This window comes from Microtus pennsylvanicus, chromosome 4 (genome assembly GCF_037038515.1).
Source record: "Microtus pennsylvanicus isolate mMicPen1 chromosome 4, mMicPen1.hap1, whole genome shotgun sequence".
Lineage (NCBI taxonomy): Eukaryota > Metazoa > Chordata > Mammalia > Rodentia > Cricetidae > Microtus > Microtus pennsylvanicus.
This window is the reverse complement of record NC_134582.1, coordinates 91839161-91858477: the sequence shown is the minus strand read 5'-3', so window position 1 is coordinate 91858477 and position 19317 is coordinate 91839161. Positions and strand designations below refer to the sequence as shown.

Here is a 19317-nt window from a genome sequence, read left to right as displayed (position 1 = left end):
CCTCCCTCCCTCCCTCCCTCTCTCTCTCTCTCCCTCCCTCCCTTCCTCCCTCCCTTCCTTCCCACATCAACTTCAGGACCAAAGCTAAAGAGCATCGCAGTGGAAGGACCTTACCTTAGACAATACAAGTACAGAATCAAGGAAGAAAGGACAAAGAGCAGAGTGTAAAGCACCCCTGTGATGAGGACACCCAGGATGGCTGGGTGCTTGATTCTCACAAGCATCCAGTAGAGTTTAGCTGCATCTGCGATGGGAGTCTCCTCATTATGTGCAAGTCGCTGCGAAAAGGAAGCACAGATTTGAAATAACAATGGAGGCATCATTGTGTCAGATTAATTTAAAGACACGAAACTCTACAGTATCATAATTTGTTCCTAAATTAAATCTTGTAAGAGCTGAAAATTGCACAAAGGAAAGAGAAAGGAGGCTGGGTTTTGTGTGCTTGGTTTGCCAGTTTTTTTTTCTCATTTTCCCTTCTAAGACTTAAACGTGCATGCACTTGACGTGCGATTCATGAAGCAAAAGGCATGTTTTATTTATGTGCTATTAACTCGTGAATTTAATGAGCACAAGATATAAAGAAATTAAATGTGATGGTGGAAAGATTCTTTTATTTCTGAAACAGATTTGATAGAAATTTAATTTGTGCCATGCATAAAAGGGATGGCTTGTTTTAGAAACTTATAAAAAAGTTATCATGCTATTTAATACGAGTTTGAAAACTAAAGTTTACATTAGGTTAATTTAAAAACACACCCTGATTTGAGAGGCAGAAACACATATTCCGTACAGGGTCATAAATAAATGCGAAGTAATGAGGTCTTTTTTTTTAAAGAAAAATCTGTATTGCAAAGCACCTATGGTGTCATTATGGGACATCATTGACCTCTGAATTGTACAGAGCATGAATGTGCCTTAGCTGAGATTCCCATGATATCCAGTGGAAGTGATGATCCCTCTATAGTGAGGAGCTCTCCTCAAGCTGAGAGAGAGAACCATTTCTTTAGGGTTTAAACTGGCAGTTACAGAGGCATGGTGCTAAAAGGTACTTCTTAAAGTAGCTAATCCCAATCACATGTGTGAGAAGGGAACAAAGGAGTCGGCAGGCTAATTTGTATTTTGCCTGCACCAAAATATCTTTTGGTGACTGAGCAATGACTAGAATTCAGAAAGCCCAGCTTATCACGGTAAAGCTTCTGTTTTACACTGCTTGTTAATCGTTCCACCTGGGAAAGGGCACCCTCACTACTAGCACTGGGAGAGCGGATGGGTGAGGGCCCTTAAAGCCTACCTCCTCTTTTTCTAGTTCTCTGTCTACTTGCTTCATGAAAAAGAAATAGATAAAAATATTCATTAATGAAACAACAATAAAACATGATATACTTTTGAATACAATAAAAAATAATCTAAACAGTAGATGCCAATCATTATTAGACTCTCACCTACTAAATACCTACTAGTTGCCCTTCTGCTCAAATAAGAGAAAAGAATATTAAACAAAGACATTAGCCTCCTAGGCTCCTCTTTTTAAGTGTGTGGGAGCAAGAGTAAGCACGGGCATATTGCTAAATAGCATAGACAAGGTCTGCCTCCCAGCTACTCAGGAGACCAAGGCGTGGCAAGCTCAAAGCCTGACCACATTACAAAGCAAACTCAAGGTCCATCTGGACCACTTCATAAGACCCCATCTCAAAGCTAAAAAGACACGAGGCAACCAGGATGTAGCTCGGCAAGACTTGCTCAAGACACGGCTCAATTCTCAGCACTGCAGAGCAAATAGAAAATTTCCAAAAAGCTTTAGTAACATACAGAGAGGAAATATCACAGTACGTGTACATCATCAGAGATGCCATAGCCTGCTGTCACTTTTACAAAGTACCCATGATAGGCACCTTTAAGGCAGGAAGTCCCATTCTGGCTCACGATTTCAGGCTTTACAGCCACACTCAGCAGGCTGTACTGCTTTGAGGCCTGAGATGAGAGAGTACATCAAGTCAAGCCAGTGCCCGAGCAAACTTGCTCCCTCTGGTTCCATCACCTCCTGATGGCCCCTTGGACTGACAAACATGCTTCCAAAATGCGAGCCTATGGACCACTCAAGATCTGAACTGCAGCAGGACAGTCTGGTGTGGTTTATAATATCACTGTCAAAGACGCCACCTGAGCCAAGACCTGAATGATGTGCAGGAAAAAGCCATGGATCTACAATGGCATCATTCATGCAACATGTGTGCTATGCTTGTGGGTGCACTTGATTCCTGATATGGACTGAGTTGCTGTCTGAAACAGGAGCTTCTTATGTTGTATGTTGTGCACACAGCATAGTATCATGACCTCATTACCCCCTTCTATCACTATTAATTTGTGAAATATGTGAATTCTTTAAGTGTTATTCACACTTAGTCTCTTATTTGTTTCACCTGCCAGTATTGTGAGACGAACGAGGCATGTGTTACTCCTTTTACACAGTGCTCATATGTAAACTGAAGGCTGGAGTCCTTAACTAGGTTATTTGGTGTTGTATAGAACATAATGACAGACTAGGGACAATAGAACAGCTCCCCATGATGTCAACTTTGTGATTTTTCTCCACCACTCCATATATATCTAATCTGATCAGGTCTCCAAAAAGTATGTGTTGGGAATATAATCCCCAGTGAAACTGTGTTGGAATGTAGGGTCTACTGGAGGGGGTATTTACATCATGAGGAAAAGTAGCAAGACTAGCTGAAAAGTAGTGAAAGCTGAGAAAGACTAGTTGGAGAGTTGATTTGTGCAGACATAAATGTTTTTCTTTGCAACTGAGAAAAAACACAGACCCCAGATTCATCCCTTATCATACACGTCAGCTTCTTTGGGGTAAGGCCTCCCTGAGATGGACATGCTATAAAGCCTGCCTTCCTATGTATTTCATCAGGGGCATCAGCGTCAATTCCGTACACTCACTTCATCAGCTGCCTTGTATACAGTGGGCTGATTGGCTTTTCATTTGTCTAAGGGTCCTGACTAGAATAAGGAAGGCCTTCCCCCAAGGGCTGCAGACAGTCTTTCTGAGAAGGTCTCAGAAGATCGTCAAAGCCAGCTGCTTAAACTCCTCAGTTGACTTGCCTTTGGCATTGCAGCAAGCTCAGCATGAGGACCATGCCTGCTGCATAGGTCAATCTGGTCTTTGGGAGGACTCATGAGATAGCTCAGAATAAGGTCTTCCCCATGATGCAGATGGTGTCTTTACATCTCCTGCCCAACCAGCCTTGACAGTACAGTCTCTTCCTCGGCTGCTTAGAAACTCATAAACAAGAAGGTGAACAGGATCCGGCTGGATCTAACTCAGTCTGTGCAGCATCGCAATGAGGAGAGCCACCGTGGTGAAAGAAACTTGACAAGGTTGAAAGCACACTGCTGGCCCCAGTGGCTCCCTCCTTCACAATGTCACCCATGTGGCTAACGATCCCAAGCTTTCAGAAAGCAGTCACACGTGGCACGGCAAGCACACGTGATTCCAGTCCATAGCAGCAAGATGGCTGGAACACACTCAGGGGCAAATGTGAAGTTTGGAGCTAATTTTAATAATGCTAAATGATTGACATGGTAATTTTCCACGATTGCTTTTGTCCAGTTCTAAGCCTTATTAGCAGAGGTCATTTAAGTATTCAAAATTCTCATATAAATTATACCAGTGCACTCAAAGCCTCAAGGATCCCAGTTTGGCCAAGAGGAGCCTAGCAACCTAAAGGTTCAACCTAGAAAACAGCAGTGGTAGGGAAGGTTCACTTGACATTGTGTCTAGTATTATTTTGCTCAGGCAGTGGTCAAGGGAAATGGCACCACTAATATCACCTAAGACCATAGGGAATATGGAATCTTGGGCCCTTCTTGATGAGCCATGCTGCACATTAGGTGAAAACCCTGGACACTTACAAATATTCAAGTCTGAGAAGCAGTACTGTGACATAGGATAGCCCAGGAGAAGTAGAAAACGGAGATCAGGCTGTACTGCCTGCTCTAGCACCCAAGGTGTAGAATGTCCCCAAAATATCATCAGACGATACTTGAGACTTTAGTTTTAATAGTATGTGATTGAGATAAATCATTTCTTACATAATTAACAGTATAGTCTGTCAATACACTAAGATCTGCTTAGGGTAGTGATAAAGACCAACTCTATACATACCAAATATGAAACGTCCCTTTTCATGTCCTCATGGTAGGGGGAACATCAATCATATAATGTTATGAATGAGTATTTGATCACATCAAATTAATTTAGAATAGCCACCTGCCTGCCCCCTGCTCAATGTTTTATATTATTGCCAGGTCTAGATATAAAAAGTTTAGTTTAGATTTCCCCTTTTTTCACTTTGAAATTGCTTATAATTCTATTGCCTTCAGATTAAAGTGTGTTCTGGTTTGAATTATCATATAATTTTGAGCCACCATCTCCAATTTTGCTTTGATAATCTAACATAAACCTTTGAAAAAGTTGAGTGAAACTTTGATAAAGATGCTAAACTTTATCTTTGATTGGAATCATAGCTAATGGATGGAAAAATGAAGGGTGTACCACTGATTGCTCTGTATGCGGGGCTTTTGTCTTCCAGGTGATGCTAGTGTTCCTGGGTCCTCCAGCATGCTCTTCAGAGCCTCTTGTATGGATATGACTTCAGGTTTTTAAACTGTGGTCCCGGACTAACAGAGTCTGCCTTGAGTAGGAATTTGGTGGAAGCACAAGTCAGTGTTCCCTCACCCCATATCCATTGATGAAGAAACTTTGGGGCACAGTCCATACCCTTTGTTTTACCAAGACTTGGAATAGGTTTTGATACAAAATAAAAACTAAAAATTACCTGTTTCAGACACTGGCGATGTAATTCAGAGTGGGGTGCTTGCTTACAATGCACATAGCTTTGGGTTTGACGCCAGTGCTTGAAAAGCATAAGTCAAGAAATTGCATACTTTTCAAGCTCTAAGCAGCCAGAGATATAGATATGTCAAACAAATTCACAAGAATAACCGTATCAACTTTGTATATGTATTATAGTCATATGCATCAGCAAATTAAATAATTTGTTGAGACTGAATAATTATCATTAGATAGCACACACTTAATTTCACAGAGCAATATATGGACTCACAGCTTCAAGGAGAGATTTTGATACAATGGGAGAATAACCAGTTTCAGAATTCAGATACTAGTTGTAACTAGTAGAATTCTATGTAACTGTTTTGTCTGACTGGAAAAATGGAGATGCTGTTTACTCCACAACTCAGTTCATACTGAAAAATGGAGATGCTGTTTACTCCACAGCTCAGTTCATACATCCATACATAACAAAGAAACTGCACAGCAGTGATCAGAAGCACAGAGTCATTGCCTAGTCCTGGAATACTGTCCTCCCATGCAGCATCACACACTATTGCACGTCCCTAACAATCATTCAGGATGCTAAGACTGTGTTTTTAAGGTGCAATGTGCTTGTCACTTCGAAATCATCACAACTGTTGAAAGAAATGCCTGAGGGGTGACTTTAGAAAAGTTATGACTTCAAAATATTACAGTGGCTCTTATCTCTTACCTTTCTATTTGGTACATAAGGCTGTTCTGGCAGAAAGCAGGTAGGCAGCCAGTCACGCTGAATGAACTACTGTAAAAGTTCTTTTCTGGGAAGTTTGTCTATGAAAATCTTTCATTTTGAAAAAGGTTTTATTTTTATGTAAAAAAATAGAAATTTTGAATAATTTTTAAAATGTGACAGTTTGCTTTTTATTTTCTAGGCCATTCCCTACTTATTTTTAAAGTTTGCAATAGTTAAAATCACACTTGAATCAATTTTATGAGACCATCCTTGATTTTTTTTTTATGAGGAAAAGCTTAATAACTTCAATTCAGGATGAATACTGAATGACATCATTATTGAAACATCCCATGTCAACTGAGTTGTGCACTGTGCTGAACTGTGTGCCAGGGATTCATATCTTGGTTATTTTACTTGACTTACCCCCAGGAAAGCATCCACTATAAACACCGCCAATGGGTCTAGAACTGTCCATAGTCCCATCGTGATGATAAGCTTTGACAAGGCATCCGGGCGGGAGGAGAACAGGAGCTGACAGCCCCATCTGATCAGAAGCAAGGGGAATGTTATTGTGTTCAGAGCTAATGGCCCCAGCGCAATCACAGCAAGCTCTTCGCCAACGTGAAGTGAAGAAGTCGGGTAGCAGAGTTCAACAGTGTAGGAATAAAACTGGAATCTGTTGGGGGGGGGTAAAGCACAGGCACCAAGCAAGAATTAGGCAAAGACCAGTGTGCAAAGCAATCAGTGGGCAATCAGTGGATCCTTGTGCTTTGCTTTCTTTATTAAAAATACAAAATACTTCACCCAAAATGGCACCTGAAATTGAGTGTTAGAAGCCTTCCACCTTTCTTGACCACCAGGATAGTTCACAACCAAAGATATGAAAGGTATCTTGTCCTTTATTCTTACATAAAAAACAAAGGCAGCTAGCAGACCAAGCATGCCATTTGAGCCACTCAGTAGAGCCATGTGTAAATCAGAAACTTCTTTGTAGTACACAGGATATATTCATGGCCAATTTTAAACACAAAATACAATAATGAACTTTCAATGAGTCAACGTCTTGTGAAAATGAGAAATAGACGTAAATCTAATGATACTTCAGAATTTGGCTGAAGGTTGTGGATTTTGCTTATGGCTTTTCTGGCGTGACTCCAACTTCCAACATCAAAAGTGCAGTCATCACTAACAACTGAACTTTCATAGCAAAGGGCTAACGACACAAGCAGAAGCCCAGTGGGTTAAATCCAGTTCAAGCCAGTAACAGGCGCTGCCTGTAGTGTGGCTTTGACATCATCTTTCCCTGCAACGTACAAACATCTCTCTCCAATTAGGCTGGTGTAAAACTGTGAATCTAAAGTCTTCCAGTGGAGAGAAGTCTTATCCATTTCTTGACTACTTCTTCAGAGGAGATTCGTTCTTGTGTCCTTATGGATATGAAATAGAACAATGTAGGTTTCTTAGTATAGGCCCTGCCACAGTGAGGGTAAGCATTCATTGTCGGTGTTGTCATAGCTGAGATGTGGCCTGGAGCAACAGTGTGAGTCAGGACTGTGGATCTAGACAATAAACCACCCCCCCAAATGTTATAGTAGTAGTCCAAGTCCTCTGTTTACAAAATGAACCAACAGGAGCTGTCACAATAATTTTTGCTGCCTTGTTGGATTAACAACTAAGAAAGGTAAGGCTTCCTCTTCTGATGAAGAGTAAAAGTGTGACTAATAAAGTCTATCAGCTCAGGCTAGGACATTTGTATTTTCTGCTTCGGAAGCTAAGAAAATATATACATACATGATAGATAGATAGATAGATAGATAGATAGATAGATAGATAGATAGATAGATAGATAGATGATAGGTACATGATAGATAGATAGATAGATAGATAGATAGATAGATAGATAGATAGATGATAGGTACATGATAGATAGATAGATAGATAGATAGATAGATAGATAGATAGATGATAGATAGGTACATGATAGATAGATAGATAGATAGATAGATAGATAGATAGATAGATAGATGATAGATAGATACATACATGCATACATACAACATATGTACATACATACATGATAGATAGATGATAGATACATAATAGATAGATACATGATAGATAGATAGATAGATAGATAGATAGATAGATAGATAGATACATACATACATACATGATAGGTAGATAGATAGATAGATAGATACACGATAGATACATACATACATACATACATACATGATAGATAGATAGATAGATACATGATAGATACATACATACATACATGATAGATAGATACATACATGATAGATAGATACATACATATATACATGATAGATAGATAGATAGATAGATAGATAGATAGATAGATGATAGATAGATAGATGATAGATAGATAGATGGATAGATAGACACATGATAGATAGATACATACATACATACATGATAGATAGATAGATAGATGATAGATAGATAGATAGATAGACACATGATAGATAGATACATACATACATGATAGATGATAGATAGATAGATAGATAGATAGATAGATAGATAGATAGATAGATGATAGATAAACACATGATAGACACACACATACACACACACATGATAGATAGATAGATAGATAGATAGATAGATAGATAGATAGATAGATACATAGATAGATAGATACATAGATAAATAGATAGATAGGTAGAATGCCTTCATGAAAATGTAGTTATTTGACACATACAAATTTTTATATCTACAACATATTCACATCTTTGTTACTTTATTTCATAAGAGAATCAAAAACTCTGTGTGTGTATATATACACATGGATTTCTTTTCAGAAGGTCTTAAAATTCTTCATAATCATCTTAATGGAAACTCTACACATGTGTCTGTTTCTATCTGTGCCATCTACACATTGGAGAAAATGAATTTTCCTTGTGTTGTTATCTATCTGTCTATCTAGAGTGCCTACACAACCGTGTTTACAGGCAGACAACCTTTAAAACATAATTTTTCCCCTACAGGATAATGGCCCAGAAAGCTGCCTGGGCTTGAGTTTGGTAATTGTTTGAATTCAATCATTTTGTAGAAGAAGCAAGCTTTTCTTTCCTGAGTATGGTAATAAATCAGACTAACATTACTTCTGAAATACCTTCAGCCTTTGTCATGCTTATAAAATCAAAATAGAACAGAAACACCATTACCAAATTCCTTCTTGAGTCCTGCTCAGATATCAGGACATATTTGAATGTGCTGAATTTTAAATAAATATTGATGCTCAAGTTAAGTGTTTGTATATGCAGAGCCAATCACAGCCCGAGACTGTAACTATAATAAAAGCCCCTGATCTCAGGTAAAGACTTCTTTTGTCTCTTCAAATCAGGGCTCCATTTGAGGTCTTCCAATAAGTGAGCAGGGAAAGGAATTTTGTACTCTGATTGGCCCTAGCAAGATGAAAATGCATCTCCTTGACTTGCAGGGGAAAGCACTTACTTTATAACTGGAGTTGAAAGGGCCCAGAGGAAAAGCCACTGGCCCAGGTAATGCAGGTAGAGCCTCAGGAACCAGAGAGAAGCCATCAGCAGCAGGAGGTACCAAAATCCCTGGCTCTGCCATTGAGCTAATTCAAGTTCTGAAAACAGGGACACCCATGTAAAGTGGAGGTGTTTGGCTACCTCCCCAGATCCACAGCCATCTACAACAGGAGAGCAGCTGCAAACAAAGAAACCACAAGTCAACGCTGGACCTACCATATGCCCTGAAGGGAAGTGCTCCATGCTGAACAGAACTGAGTGAAATTACTCCTAAACATTTGGAAGTCAAGCAAATTTATTCTCCTTTTTGTTGAAATGGATGATTGAAGACAGCATGGGTAAATATGAGATAGGCTAATGTAAATGAAAGCCATGAGACCCAAATCCATCCTCCTTACAAGGCCTATTAAAAGCAACAAGAAGCCGGGTGGTGGTGGCGCACGCCTTTAATCCCAGCACTCGGGAGGCAGGGGCAGGCGGATCTCTGTGAGTTCGAGGCCAGCCTGGTCTACAAGAGCTAGTTCCAGGACAGGAACCAAAAGCTATGAAGAAACCCTGTCTCAAAAATCAAAAAAAAAAATATATAAAAGCAACAAGAACAACAAAACAACAGAAAGTCCCAAGCATTGGTATTAGAATTCTTGAGTACTACCTTGGGAAACAGTATGGTGTATATAACACCAATATAAAAAAGATGTAGCTATCATATGGTCCACCTATGCAAATCATAATCCATATCCAGAGGAATTGAAAGCAGAGCAGGGAAGTGACAACCACACCCCCGGTCATGGCAGCAGCATCTTCAGCAGCTGAAACACGGAAGCAACAGAAATGCCCACTGAGGAGTGGTTGAAGGGAACATATCTGATAATACGCAATGAAGTATTGTCTAGCATAAAATAAATGAAGGAATTCTGACACATGCTACAATGTGAATGAGCCTTGAGGACAGTTAACGTGAAATAATCCAGTCACAAAAGGACAACACTACAGGATTCTGATACCTGACCTTTCTGTTGCAGTTAAAGTCAGGGGAAGCAAATGTTCAATGGTGCCTGGAAGGACAATCCTTTCCTGCTGTGGAATGAGTCATGGTTTAGGTTTTGTAAGATGAAAAATTTCTAAGATCAGATGTCCAGCAATGTAAATATACCCGTCACTGAGCTAAAACATGGGAAGGAATTATTAGAATTAGTAAATTTAGTTTTCCTGGAAAACATTGTACATCTAAAGTATATCCCTTCTTTTGTCACCTGCTCACAATAGCACATGTTCTTCATAGCATGTCAGCGTGCTTATTGGAGCCAGGGAAATGGTACAGTGGGGAAGCGAGTCTGTTAGCAAGCCTGACATCCTGAGTTTGCTAGAAGAATCAACTCCCAAAAGTTGTCCTTTGATCACTACTGTCCATGCATGTGTGTGCATTCCTGCGCCTACACACACACACACACACACACACACACACGCACATACCACCTCCAACAACAACAACAACAACAACAAATGAAATGTAATAAAATATTGGTTTATCTGTTATTAAAAATGAATTATTCGAAACTGAAGTGAGTTATTCATCCCAACCAGAATTCAAAATAAAGGACTTATTGTTTACCAGAAAAGTGTAGAATCCATGGATGCATTCAAAAGACTTTACTGAATAAAGCTCATGGCTATCTGAAGACTGTCAAGTACAATGACAAGCATGCCATAGGAAGTCATGGAAACTTAAGTCTGACAACAGAGTATCAACACAGGGAGGGGCATAGCTATGGCCTTTTGGTCTCCATAGGCTAATAGGCCACTAAAGCCGAAACTGACAGTTCCCTGGGTGTTTTATGGAGGAGTGAACCATCACCCACTTTTGTACTGAGCATGCCTTTTAACCACCCTAGAGAATAACAGTGAAATAAGAAGAGCATGTGCGCATGTGCACACACATATGTGGATCATGAATGGAGAGTTTAAGATGGGAGGTGGGTGCAGTGACTCAGCACACACTCCCTCCAGGTGTGTGCACAGCTCTGTACTCCAGCCCTGTGCGGTGTGTTTAGGGTGAAAGGCAAGGACAGGCTTACCTCTTTCCTTACAACTTCAACCATGTGGATGAGGGTAGCCAGGAACTTTGGGTCTGCACACCACACGTTATGCCTGGCTAACTTCAGAACACTTGAAACCAAATAGTATTTTGAAATTCCAAGTAATGGCTTATGATTTAAATGCCATAAATGGTATATATTTTGTGTGCATTGCTCAGAGGGTTTGCCAAATCTCAGCCCCTATACTCCCACCCTACAAGTCAAACGTTTCTATATTGCTATTTAAAAAAAAAAAGTCTTGGATCTTTTGCAGTCAAAGTCCCTGCAAATTATACAAACACGCGCGCGCGCGCGCACACACACACACACACACACACACACACACACACACACACCCTGCAAGGAGCCTTGGTGACAGACAGAGATACTGTCAGGGTTGAGGGCTCCTTTGAGAGAACCCCAGACTAGCCCTTACATCATGTGAAATGAAACCCAAACTTCCCTACACCACTTAAATAAATATTCTACACATGATCCATTAATTTGATCAGTTAATTCCTCCATCACTGTTCCACCTCTGCAAAGAAAGAAGAAATCAGACACAGACTCCACATTGTATTGTTTGCAGGGAGCTAGAAAGCCTCAACATGTGCAAAATGGAAAAGTCGGAAGCTTTTTCGATGAGTGGAAATTTCCATTGTTCTTTTCACATCCATTGGTATAAGTGACTGAGCAGTTTGAGTCCCTATGCAGAGAAACTGCCCCAAAGCCACATTCCCAGTTAGTTTCATGGATTAAGTATTGCCACTCACACCTAGAAACAAATTTTTGCTTGTCATACATTTGATTTGGAAAAAAAGAACACCAAGATTAAATTAGATGCATTCACATGTCATTCAAAATACTCAATCAGTTGTTATGAATTAATTCAAATCTATATTAGTCTTTATTCATTCAATGATGGCAACCATGCATGTAGAGTCAAAGAATTTAGGAAAAGTTATTCATCTGGTGCTTTAAATTTTACAAGCCTTGAAATTTGGTATTAGCAAAAGAATTAGTGGTGCTAGGTGAATCTCAATAAAATTAGAAATTGCATTTTATTAGTCAAAGAAGCTAGTGAGGCATCATGTTATAACTGATGTTCCTATTACAATATACAGCAGCTCTTGCCTTATAATAATTTAGAGTTTGTATCTGAATCTCAGTGCACAGATATATAGGATTACACCCACAACTGTTGCCATAGATAACATTCAAACTGCATTTCCTTCGACAGATCCCAGCTTCTGTGTTTGACAATCGCCTTGCCAGAGCTCCTTTGTTGGACTTGTGAGCATGCAATGCAGGTTACAAGACTCCTTGTCCTTGTGGAATATTCCCATCCGCATTTCCACCAGTCTGCCCTTCTGTAATCTTTCTTGGTTATATACAAGGAGTCTGACCACCAGAAGGGTAATGAATGGCATCTACCACTGGGGTGTGTGATACAGGGAGTGGGGATTGATTTGTTGGTTATGAAGGAAGCCATGGAGCACACAGATCATTGGAAAATCACATTGAGGCCAGCAGCATGCCCTCGATTCATGAAGACAGCACTTCCATCGCTCAGGGGTGGGCCACCAGAGCTGGGCAGGGAGGTGACAGGGGGATAGGGAAGCCATCCAGTCTTCAGCTATTAAATGAAACCTATTTCTTTGAACTTCAGTCACATTTCATATGACACCCATATGTCCCCCTTGCATGTCCAATCTTTATAGAGACCTGAAATCAAACAAGATTTCTACAATCCATCAGTGTAATAATAATAACATAAAAAAGACCAAAATTGCTTTGAAGAAGAAGGGCACAGAATGCATTCTTAAGCGCTCTTTTGTGGTGAATACAGACCCCCAGGAAGCTGAATACAGGACAGGCTCATTAGCACGCTGTGGTAGCCCTTATTTCAAAATCAATACCAATAGATGGCACTAAAATTTCCATACTCCTTCCTGACATCACCAAATATAATCCCCATCTAACACTTTAAAAATCTAATGATTGCAGATAAATATTTATTGTATTGGGTCTTTTTTTTTTATTTTTCACTGTATTCTATTCATCGGGGTAATGCCTTTTATTTGTGTGTGTGTGATGTCTCTGGTGTTTGTGTGTGAGCGAGGGGGAGTGTGGGGATCATAGGACCATCCTGGGTGTCAGTTCTCACATCCCATCTTGTTTGAGACAGGGTCTCATGTTTTGCATCACTGTGCACACCAGTCTACCTGGCCTGTGAGCTTCCAGGCTCTCCTGTCTTCATCTCCCATCTCATCGTAGGCATGCTGAGATTACAGAGGCATGCAACTGAACCTGGCTTTAGACTCGGGACTCCGGCCCTCAGACTCAGGAGGCAAACCCTTTACCCACTGAGCTATCTCTCTAGTCCTACTGTCATTTAAACAAACAAACAAAAAACCCACGAATGTGCTCAGTAATTCTGAGGCTTCCTAAGACTTATTATTCAGTATTTCAGGGAGCTGTTAAAATGAAGATATAAAATAGTTAAAATGAAGATGTAAAGGAATATGCAGAGGTCACCGCCAAGTCTCTCCAGTGATCACAAAGTCAGAACTAAAGCCAAGTCAGTTCCATGATTTTCTCAAAGAAACATGGCTGGCAATCAAGAATGTTCTCTACATGTTCCTGTCTTTCCATCAGGACTTTTCTGCATCACAAAACCTCTAGATCAAGAGACACCAGGAAACTGACAACCCCTTGCCCTGAAACCTGAAAGCAATGTCACTTCCTTTGTAGAATTCTGGTTATTCCTAGATCATCACTATATGTGTCTGATATGCCAGGCCCTGTGATAGTGTTATTGGGAGAGTAGTACCCCTGAAAATATCACCCACATTAAACCCTGGAATTTGCGATTATGTAAAATTAAATAGCAGTGGTGAATTAAGCAACAGAAGAAATTTTGGTTGCAGCTAAAAGTAAGATTATTCTACTTTATTGAGATGAACCCAGTGCAGTTACAAGGGTCTCCAAAGATTGGAAGATGATGGCAGGCAAGGAGACAGAGCGGACTAGAAGGGCAGCTGGGAGGAGGGCATTGTAGACAACCTTGGCCTGAATTTGTAGCCTATGCAGACACAGATGACTGAGGAAGAAGAACCAACTGTAGAACTGAACAGGTCAAGGAAACGTCCCTTGGTGCCTCTGAACAAACCAGCCCTTTTCATCCTTCATTTCTACCAGACCCCCTTTACAGATTTCTGACCTCCAGAAGTGCGAAGTCAGAACTCTTCATTGTCCTATGTCCTCAGTGTGCACAATCTGTCCCAGAAGCAGAGGAATATGAGGGTGGAAAAGATGAACAAGGGTGAGAGGCCTTGGAAAGCTCTCCCCATAGAACTTCTGGTCTATTGGCAGACACAGGGAAGTGCAAAGCTAATGCATGGGGCTGAGACCCAGTACGTAACTCCTTTAATGACATATAGATGGTATGAGGAAACACGGAGCAAGTTCCTATCTCAAACTAGACCAAAGGGAACTTCTCCTCTGAGTTCTCCAAAATGAAGAGAAATTATGAAAGTGGGACTGGAGGCTGAGCAAGAAGGAGGCACAGAACATAGAATCACATCCACAGTCCTCAGATTAAAGTCTAATTTCTTTAACTGAAAATATGTTTAATATACCCCGTTTAATTTTAATGGGTTATTATTTCATGTGTGTGTGCCACAGCATATGAATAGGGATCATCTAACAACTTTATGAAACAGATTCTCTCTTCCCAGCTTTTACATGAGCTCTGAGAATTGAAGGCAGGTCAACAGGCTTACATGAAAAGTGCCTTTGCCCACTGAGCCACTTCACTAGCCCATCATCTTATTTTTGGATACAAGAACTTCTCACTGAACCTGGAGTACATCTATTTGTCTAGGCTGGATGGTCAATAAGCCTGTGGGATCCAACTGTGTTTGTACTGCCTAGATCTGGAATTATAGGAGCCCTTCACCTCTGTTTCACCTCCCACTCTGTAGGTGTTTGAGCCCCAGATCCTCATGCTAACATATCAAACACTTTACACATTGGGTCATCTCCCTAGTCCAAAGAAAATGTTTTTCCAATATTGTATTTGATGGGGGGGGGGGTGAGAGGTCCAGTTCTCTGTGGATATAAAGCTAAATATTTAGTATACAGTTAGGAATTATATTTGCTTAGGAAAATGACAGAAGTATATTGTGTGATATTTTCATTGTCCCTGACAAAGCTTGCCTTGAGCCTGAAGGCAGAGCTTGCCACTCGCTGACCGTGAGGTTTGGAAGGCTGAGGTCAGATAGCATATAGGAAGTAAGAAGGTGGGCTTAGAGAAGACCTTGGCCCTTTTGTACTAGAGGGACAGAAAGAGGTAGGAAGCAACTGACAGCTGCTCTCCTGCTTCTTTGATCTTTCAGATTCTGGCTCTGATAGCTGACTCCCAATTTTTAATCGATAAGGATGAATTAGATTAACACTTTAATAGTAGGTTCTGTTCTAGCGCCTATGACCCATGATCAGAAAGTCGTGGGTAGTTCACATTTGCTAGGTTTACAGTACCAGACATGACTTTTTGTGCAGCAAGCCTTAAGTCCAATTAGACAACTGTTGGTTACCCCCAAGATCAAAGTGTCTGTTTCACCACTGGGGATATCTTGCCACATCTGTAATTGTTGTGGTTTATGGGCTTCAGCAGCTGGGTGGGACTACCAATTGCTCCTCCCTCTCTCTCTGCAGCTTCTAATACTTCCAATATTATGCGAGCTAGAGTTCAGGGAGGAGGCTTCAAAATCATTTCCAGTTTAATTTTTCCAAGGTCTGTGTCCAAGTCCTCCAGGACTTGGAGGAATAAGACTGAACTAACCTGGAATCCTACTCTCTCAGGACTAGCTTTCCTAGTGCTGGAAGGTGTTATGTGTGCTAGAGGAAGGAGGAGTTGGTGTAAAAAAGGATGAGGTCATGTGTTAATTAGTAAATTTGAGAGGGGGTTGTAGAAGTGACCCAGAAGGAGATGGAATGGAGAGAAAGAGGGCTGGAAATCATGTGAATACAATACTCATGTATGGAATTCTCAAAAAGTAAAACCCTTTTAAGACTTGCATTTGAGCTGGGCGGGTGGTGGCACACACCTTTAATCCCATCATTTGAGAGGCAGTCAGATCTCTGTGAATTCGAGGCCAGCTTGGTCTGCAAGAGCTAGTTCCAGGGCATGCCCCAAAGCGACAGAGAAACCCTGTCTCAAAAAAACAAAAACATAAATAAATAAATAAATAAATAAATAAATAATAAACAAAATAAGACTTACATTTGTCATGAGCTTGTGCCGACGTTTTCTTTGCTACTAGTCCCTAAGCAGCGTGATTGAAAATTATTGACACAGATTTACATAGCATCAGATGTCCTGAGTGATCTGGAGATGGTGAAAGCATGCAAAGGGAGTGGGGATGTGGGTAAGCTCTGTGCACTCAGCAGGATATAAGTCTATTAGGGACCTGAGCACTTGAGGGCTTTAGTATCTCTGCGAGGTTTGAACCCAAGCTCCCCGGGATGTCCAAGAGCTTTTATATTCTCAAAGCTCTGAAGCTTTTTAAAACCTGACATGAAAGAGCAAGCGAGTCCATCTGTTCTCACAAGATTCTAAGCCACCCTTCCCCCACCCTCATCACCTGAGCAGAGTTTTAAAATCAAATGGTTTTCCACGTGTTTCCAGGCCACATAAAGCTCTGCCTCCATGAGCTGGCCTGTCGTTGACTATACCCTTTGCAATATTCAAATAGCCTAGCCCCTCTCCTCATCTTTGTCGAGTGCCTAAGACATTTGGAAACTACCTTGAGACTTTTCAAAAGGTCAGTTACGGAAAGCCTGGTGAACCCATGCAGTGCGTCATTAACCATTTTGACTTGTTGGCATTCCCTGGACCAGGTCACAGTGTTCACGTGTTTAGAGATGAGGGAAAATATGTGATGTTAAGAAGGTTCATCTTTGGAAAAAGGAGGTATTTGTTCAAAAATTAATTATGAAATTACAATTATATACTAAGCATTGTGTTAATGCTAATATATTAATCACCCATGGCTTCAGCTTTATCTTTAAGCTACTGTAATGTTTGTATCCTCCCTGCTTTATCTTACTTATTCAAGCCTTTGTATGAAATACGCATGTTTTATTCAAAGGTGTCTGTCAATACAAACACATCCATCTAAATATCCTGAGATAAAATCCTGACCTACTCTTTCAACTTCCAGCAAACTGATGGAAGGAACACACATTCCTGCTCATTGCAATGCGCACATTTGAAAAAACTGGAACGTTCTCCTTAAAAATGTGTCTCCTTGGCCAATTTGGATATTACGCATTTAATATAACACATTGCACTTTTAACAGGTTTAATTCAATTTACAACAAATGCTTCTAATTAAGTTAAAAGATCTTTGAAAATTGCTAAATCTTAGGGGTAATATTACCACCACTGACATTGAAATAATTGATCTTTCCCACTGAGGCACAAAAGTATGAATGTTCTAATGAGAAAACAGGAATTGAAGTCTATCGAAGGAGTCCAAGGAGACTTCCAAACTCTTTAGGCTGTTCTTTCCAATGACAGCTTCTGAATGTGAGTGGGAAGCTTTGGAGCCGGACAGGGACAGTGACAGGAAAAGAAAATTGAGATCCAACCTCCAAACAATAGCAGCACTTACAACCAAGGTGACTTAAACTTGTATTGCATTCCTGCAAACAATATATCTTTTCCTTAGTACACCGTGACTGGGCTTTAGAAGGTTAGCGTTGGCGTCTACGAATAACACTTTCTCTAGCACTCTGTGATCATTAGTACTGATACAATAACAGGATTCACCTATTTCTCCGTGAATTTTCCCAGAGACGGAGATGGGTGGATCCAGGGCTTCACAGCATCTAAGATGTCTGGGAACTATGGTCAGTGTTTGTTCCTGACTCAACAGTGGCGCCTGAGCTGGAGGCTGAGAGCTGCGGGTTTTGCTGCTCCTCTGTAACTTACCTCCTGGTCCTCCTAATTCACTTAGCGTTTTGCCATCTGTGAGTAGGAAGAGGAGCATTTACCTTCCTGTGCTTTTCCTGGCCTAATTAGTTACAGTGTTTACAAAGTACTTCATAAGAAAAACCGGCTAAATACTTCATGCATAATGGAAGTTTTATTAATAATTTGAGCAATAATATAAAAGCCGTTAGCTCTGAAGACAATTATGTTGATGAGTAGCATGATAATGCATTAGCAAAACAGTACAGGAAAAGCGAGGCCGAGCAAAGCTCCCATAGGCAGACACAGAACACAGCAGGGGCTTCCCAGGAAGTGCAAGACATCTAAGCTAAGGATGGAGATGAGTCCCTCTGGGCTAAGAGCGAAGGGCCCGTTCTGAGCCCTGGATCTTCTCAGTACTCTCATTCAGAAGAGTTTTGAACTGGTTTGTGAGCTCTCTAGTCTGTGCATCCCACGTGCTTCCCATGATAGGGCAATTACGCGGCTCCTCTCATGGAAGTTACGAGGACTGAGGAAGAAAATGAGTTAGGGCGGCAGAAAGCGATTGCCATTTGGAAAGAAGGATCACTCCTGATATAAACACAGGGGAGCACTGACTAGATGTGGAATACAATTCCAAGCTCTGGAATCAGCTTTGAGTTCTGTATCTAGGCATCTCAGGTGTGGCAGAATTGCTCCGACATTTACAATCACAAGCAATCAGTAGAATGATGTAGTCTTCTCTTTTCTACCTTTCCTAGAACCAAAGTTTGGGTCACCTTTATTAGATGAACATGTATTATACTTTTAAAAATCCAGAAATGTATCTCCAAATCACAGGAAATAATAGATATATTGAAAGTGAGAGAAGGGACAGGGCCAACTATACACACACTGGGTATATGACTTTAAATAAAGATTGGAAAACGATTTTCACATGCGTGTATGTGTACCCTGTGTGCACATAGGCATTGATGTTGCGCTCAGAGGACAACCTATGGGAGTCAGATCTCTCCTCCCACAATGCAAGACCTGGGAATCAACCTCAGATCCTCAGGCTTGGACACACATGCCTACTCCTCCATGTCACCAGGCTTTAAGCACGCAGAGTAGACTGTAATCGTCAAATCTGGAGGGTCAAGTTTAATTATCTAGCAAAATGTAGG

The 19317-nt window shown here is 40.7% G+C and overlaps 1 protein-coding gene across 1 annotated transcript in view; it reads right to left on the bottom strand.

The window, feature by feature from the left end:
• Nucleotides 1–19317, bottom strand: part of LOC142849038 (uncharacterized) — a 292085-nt gene that overhangs the window by 74437 nt on the left and 198331 nt on the right. The window contains exons 21-23 of the mRNA XM_075971155.1: nucleotides 9057–9275; nucleotides 5997–6249; nucleotides 115–278 (exon numbers count right to left, since the gene is read on the bottom strand). Of these exons, the coding sequence (XP_075827270.1) occupies nucleotides 115–278; nucleotides 5997–6249; nucleotides 9057–9275 (636 nt within the window). The remainder of the gene's footprint in view (nucleotides 1–114; nucleotides 279–5996; nucleotides 6250–9056; nucleotides 9276–19317) is intronic.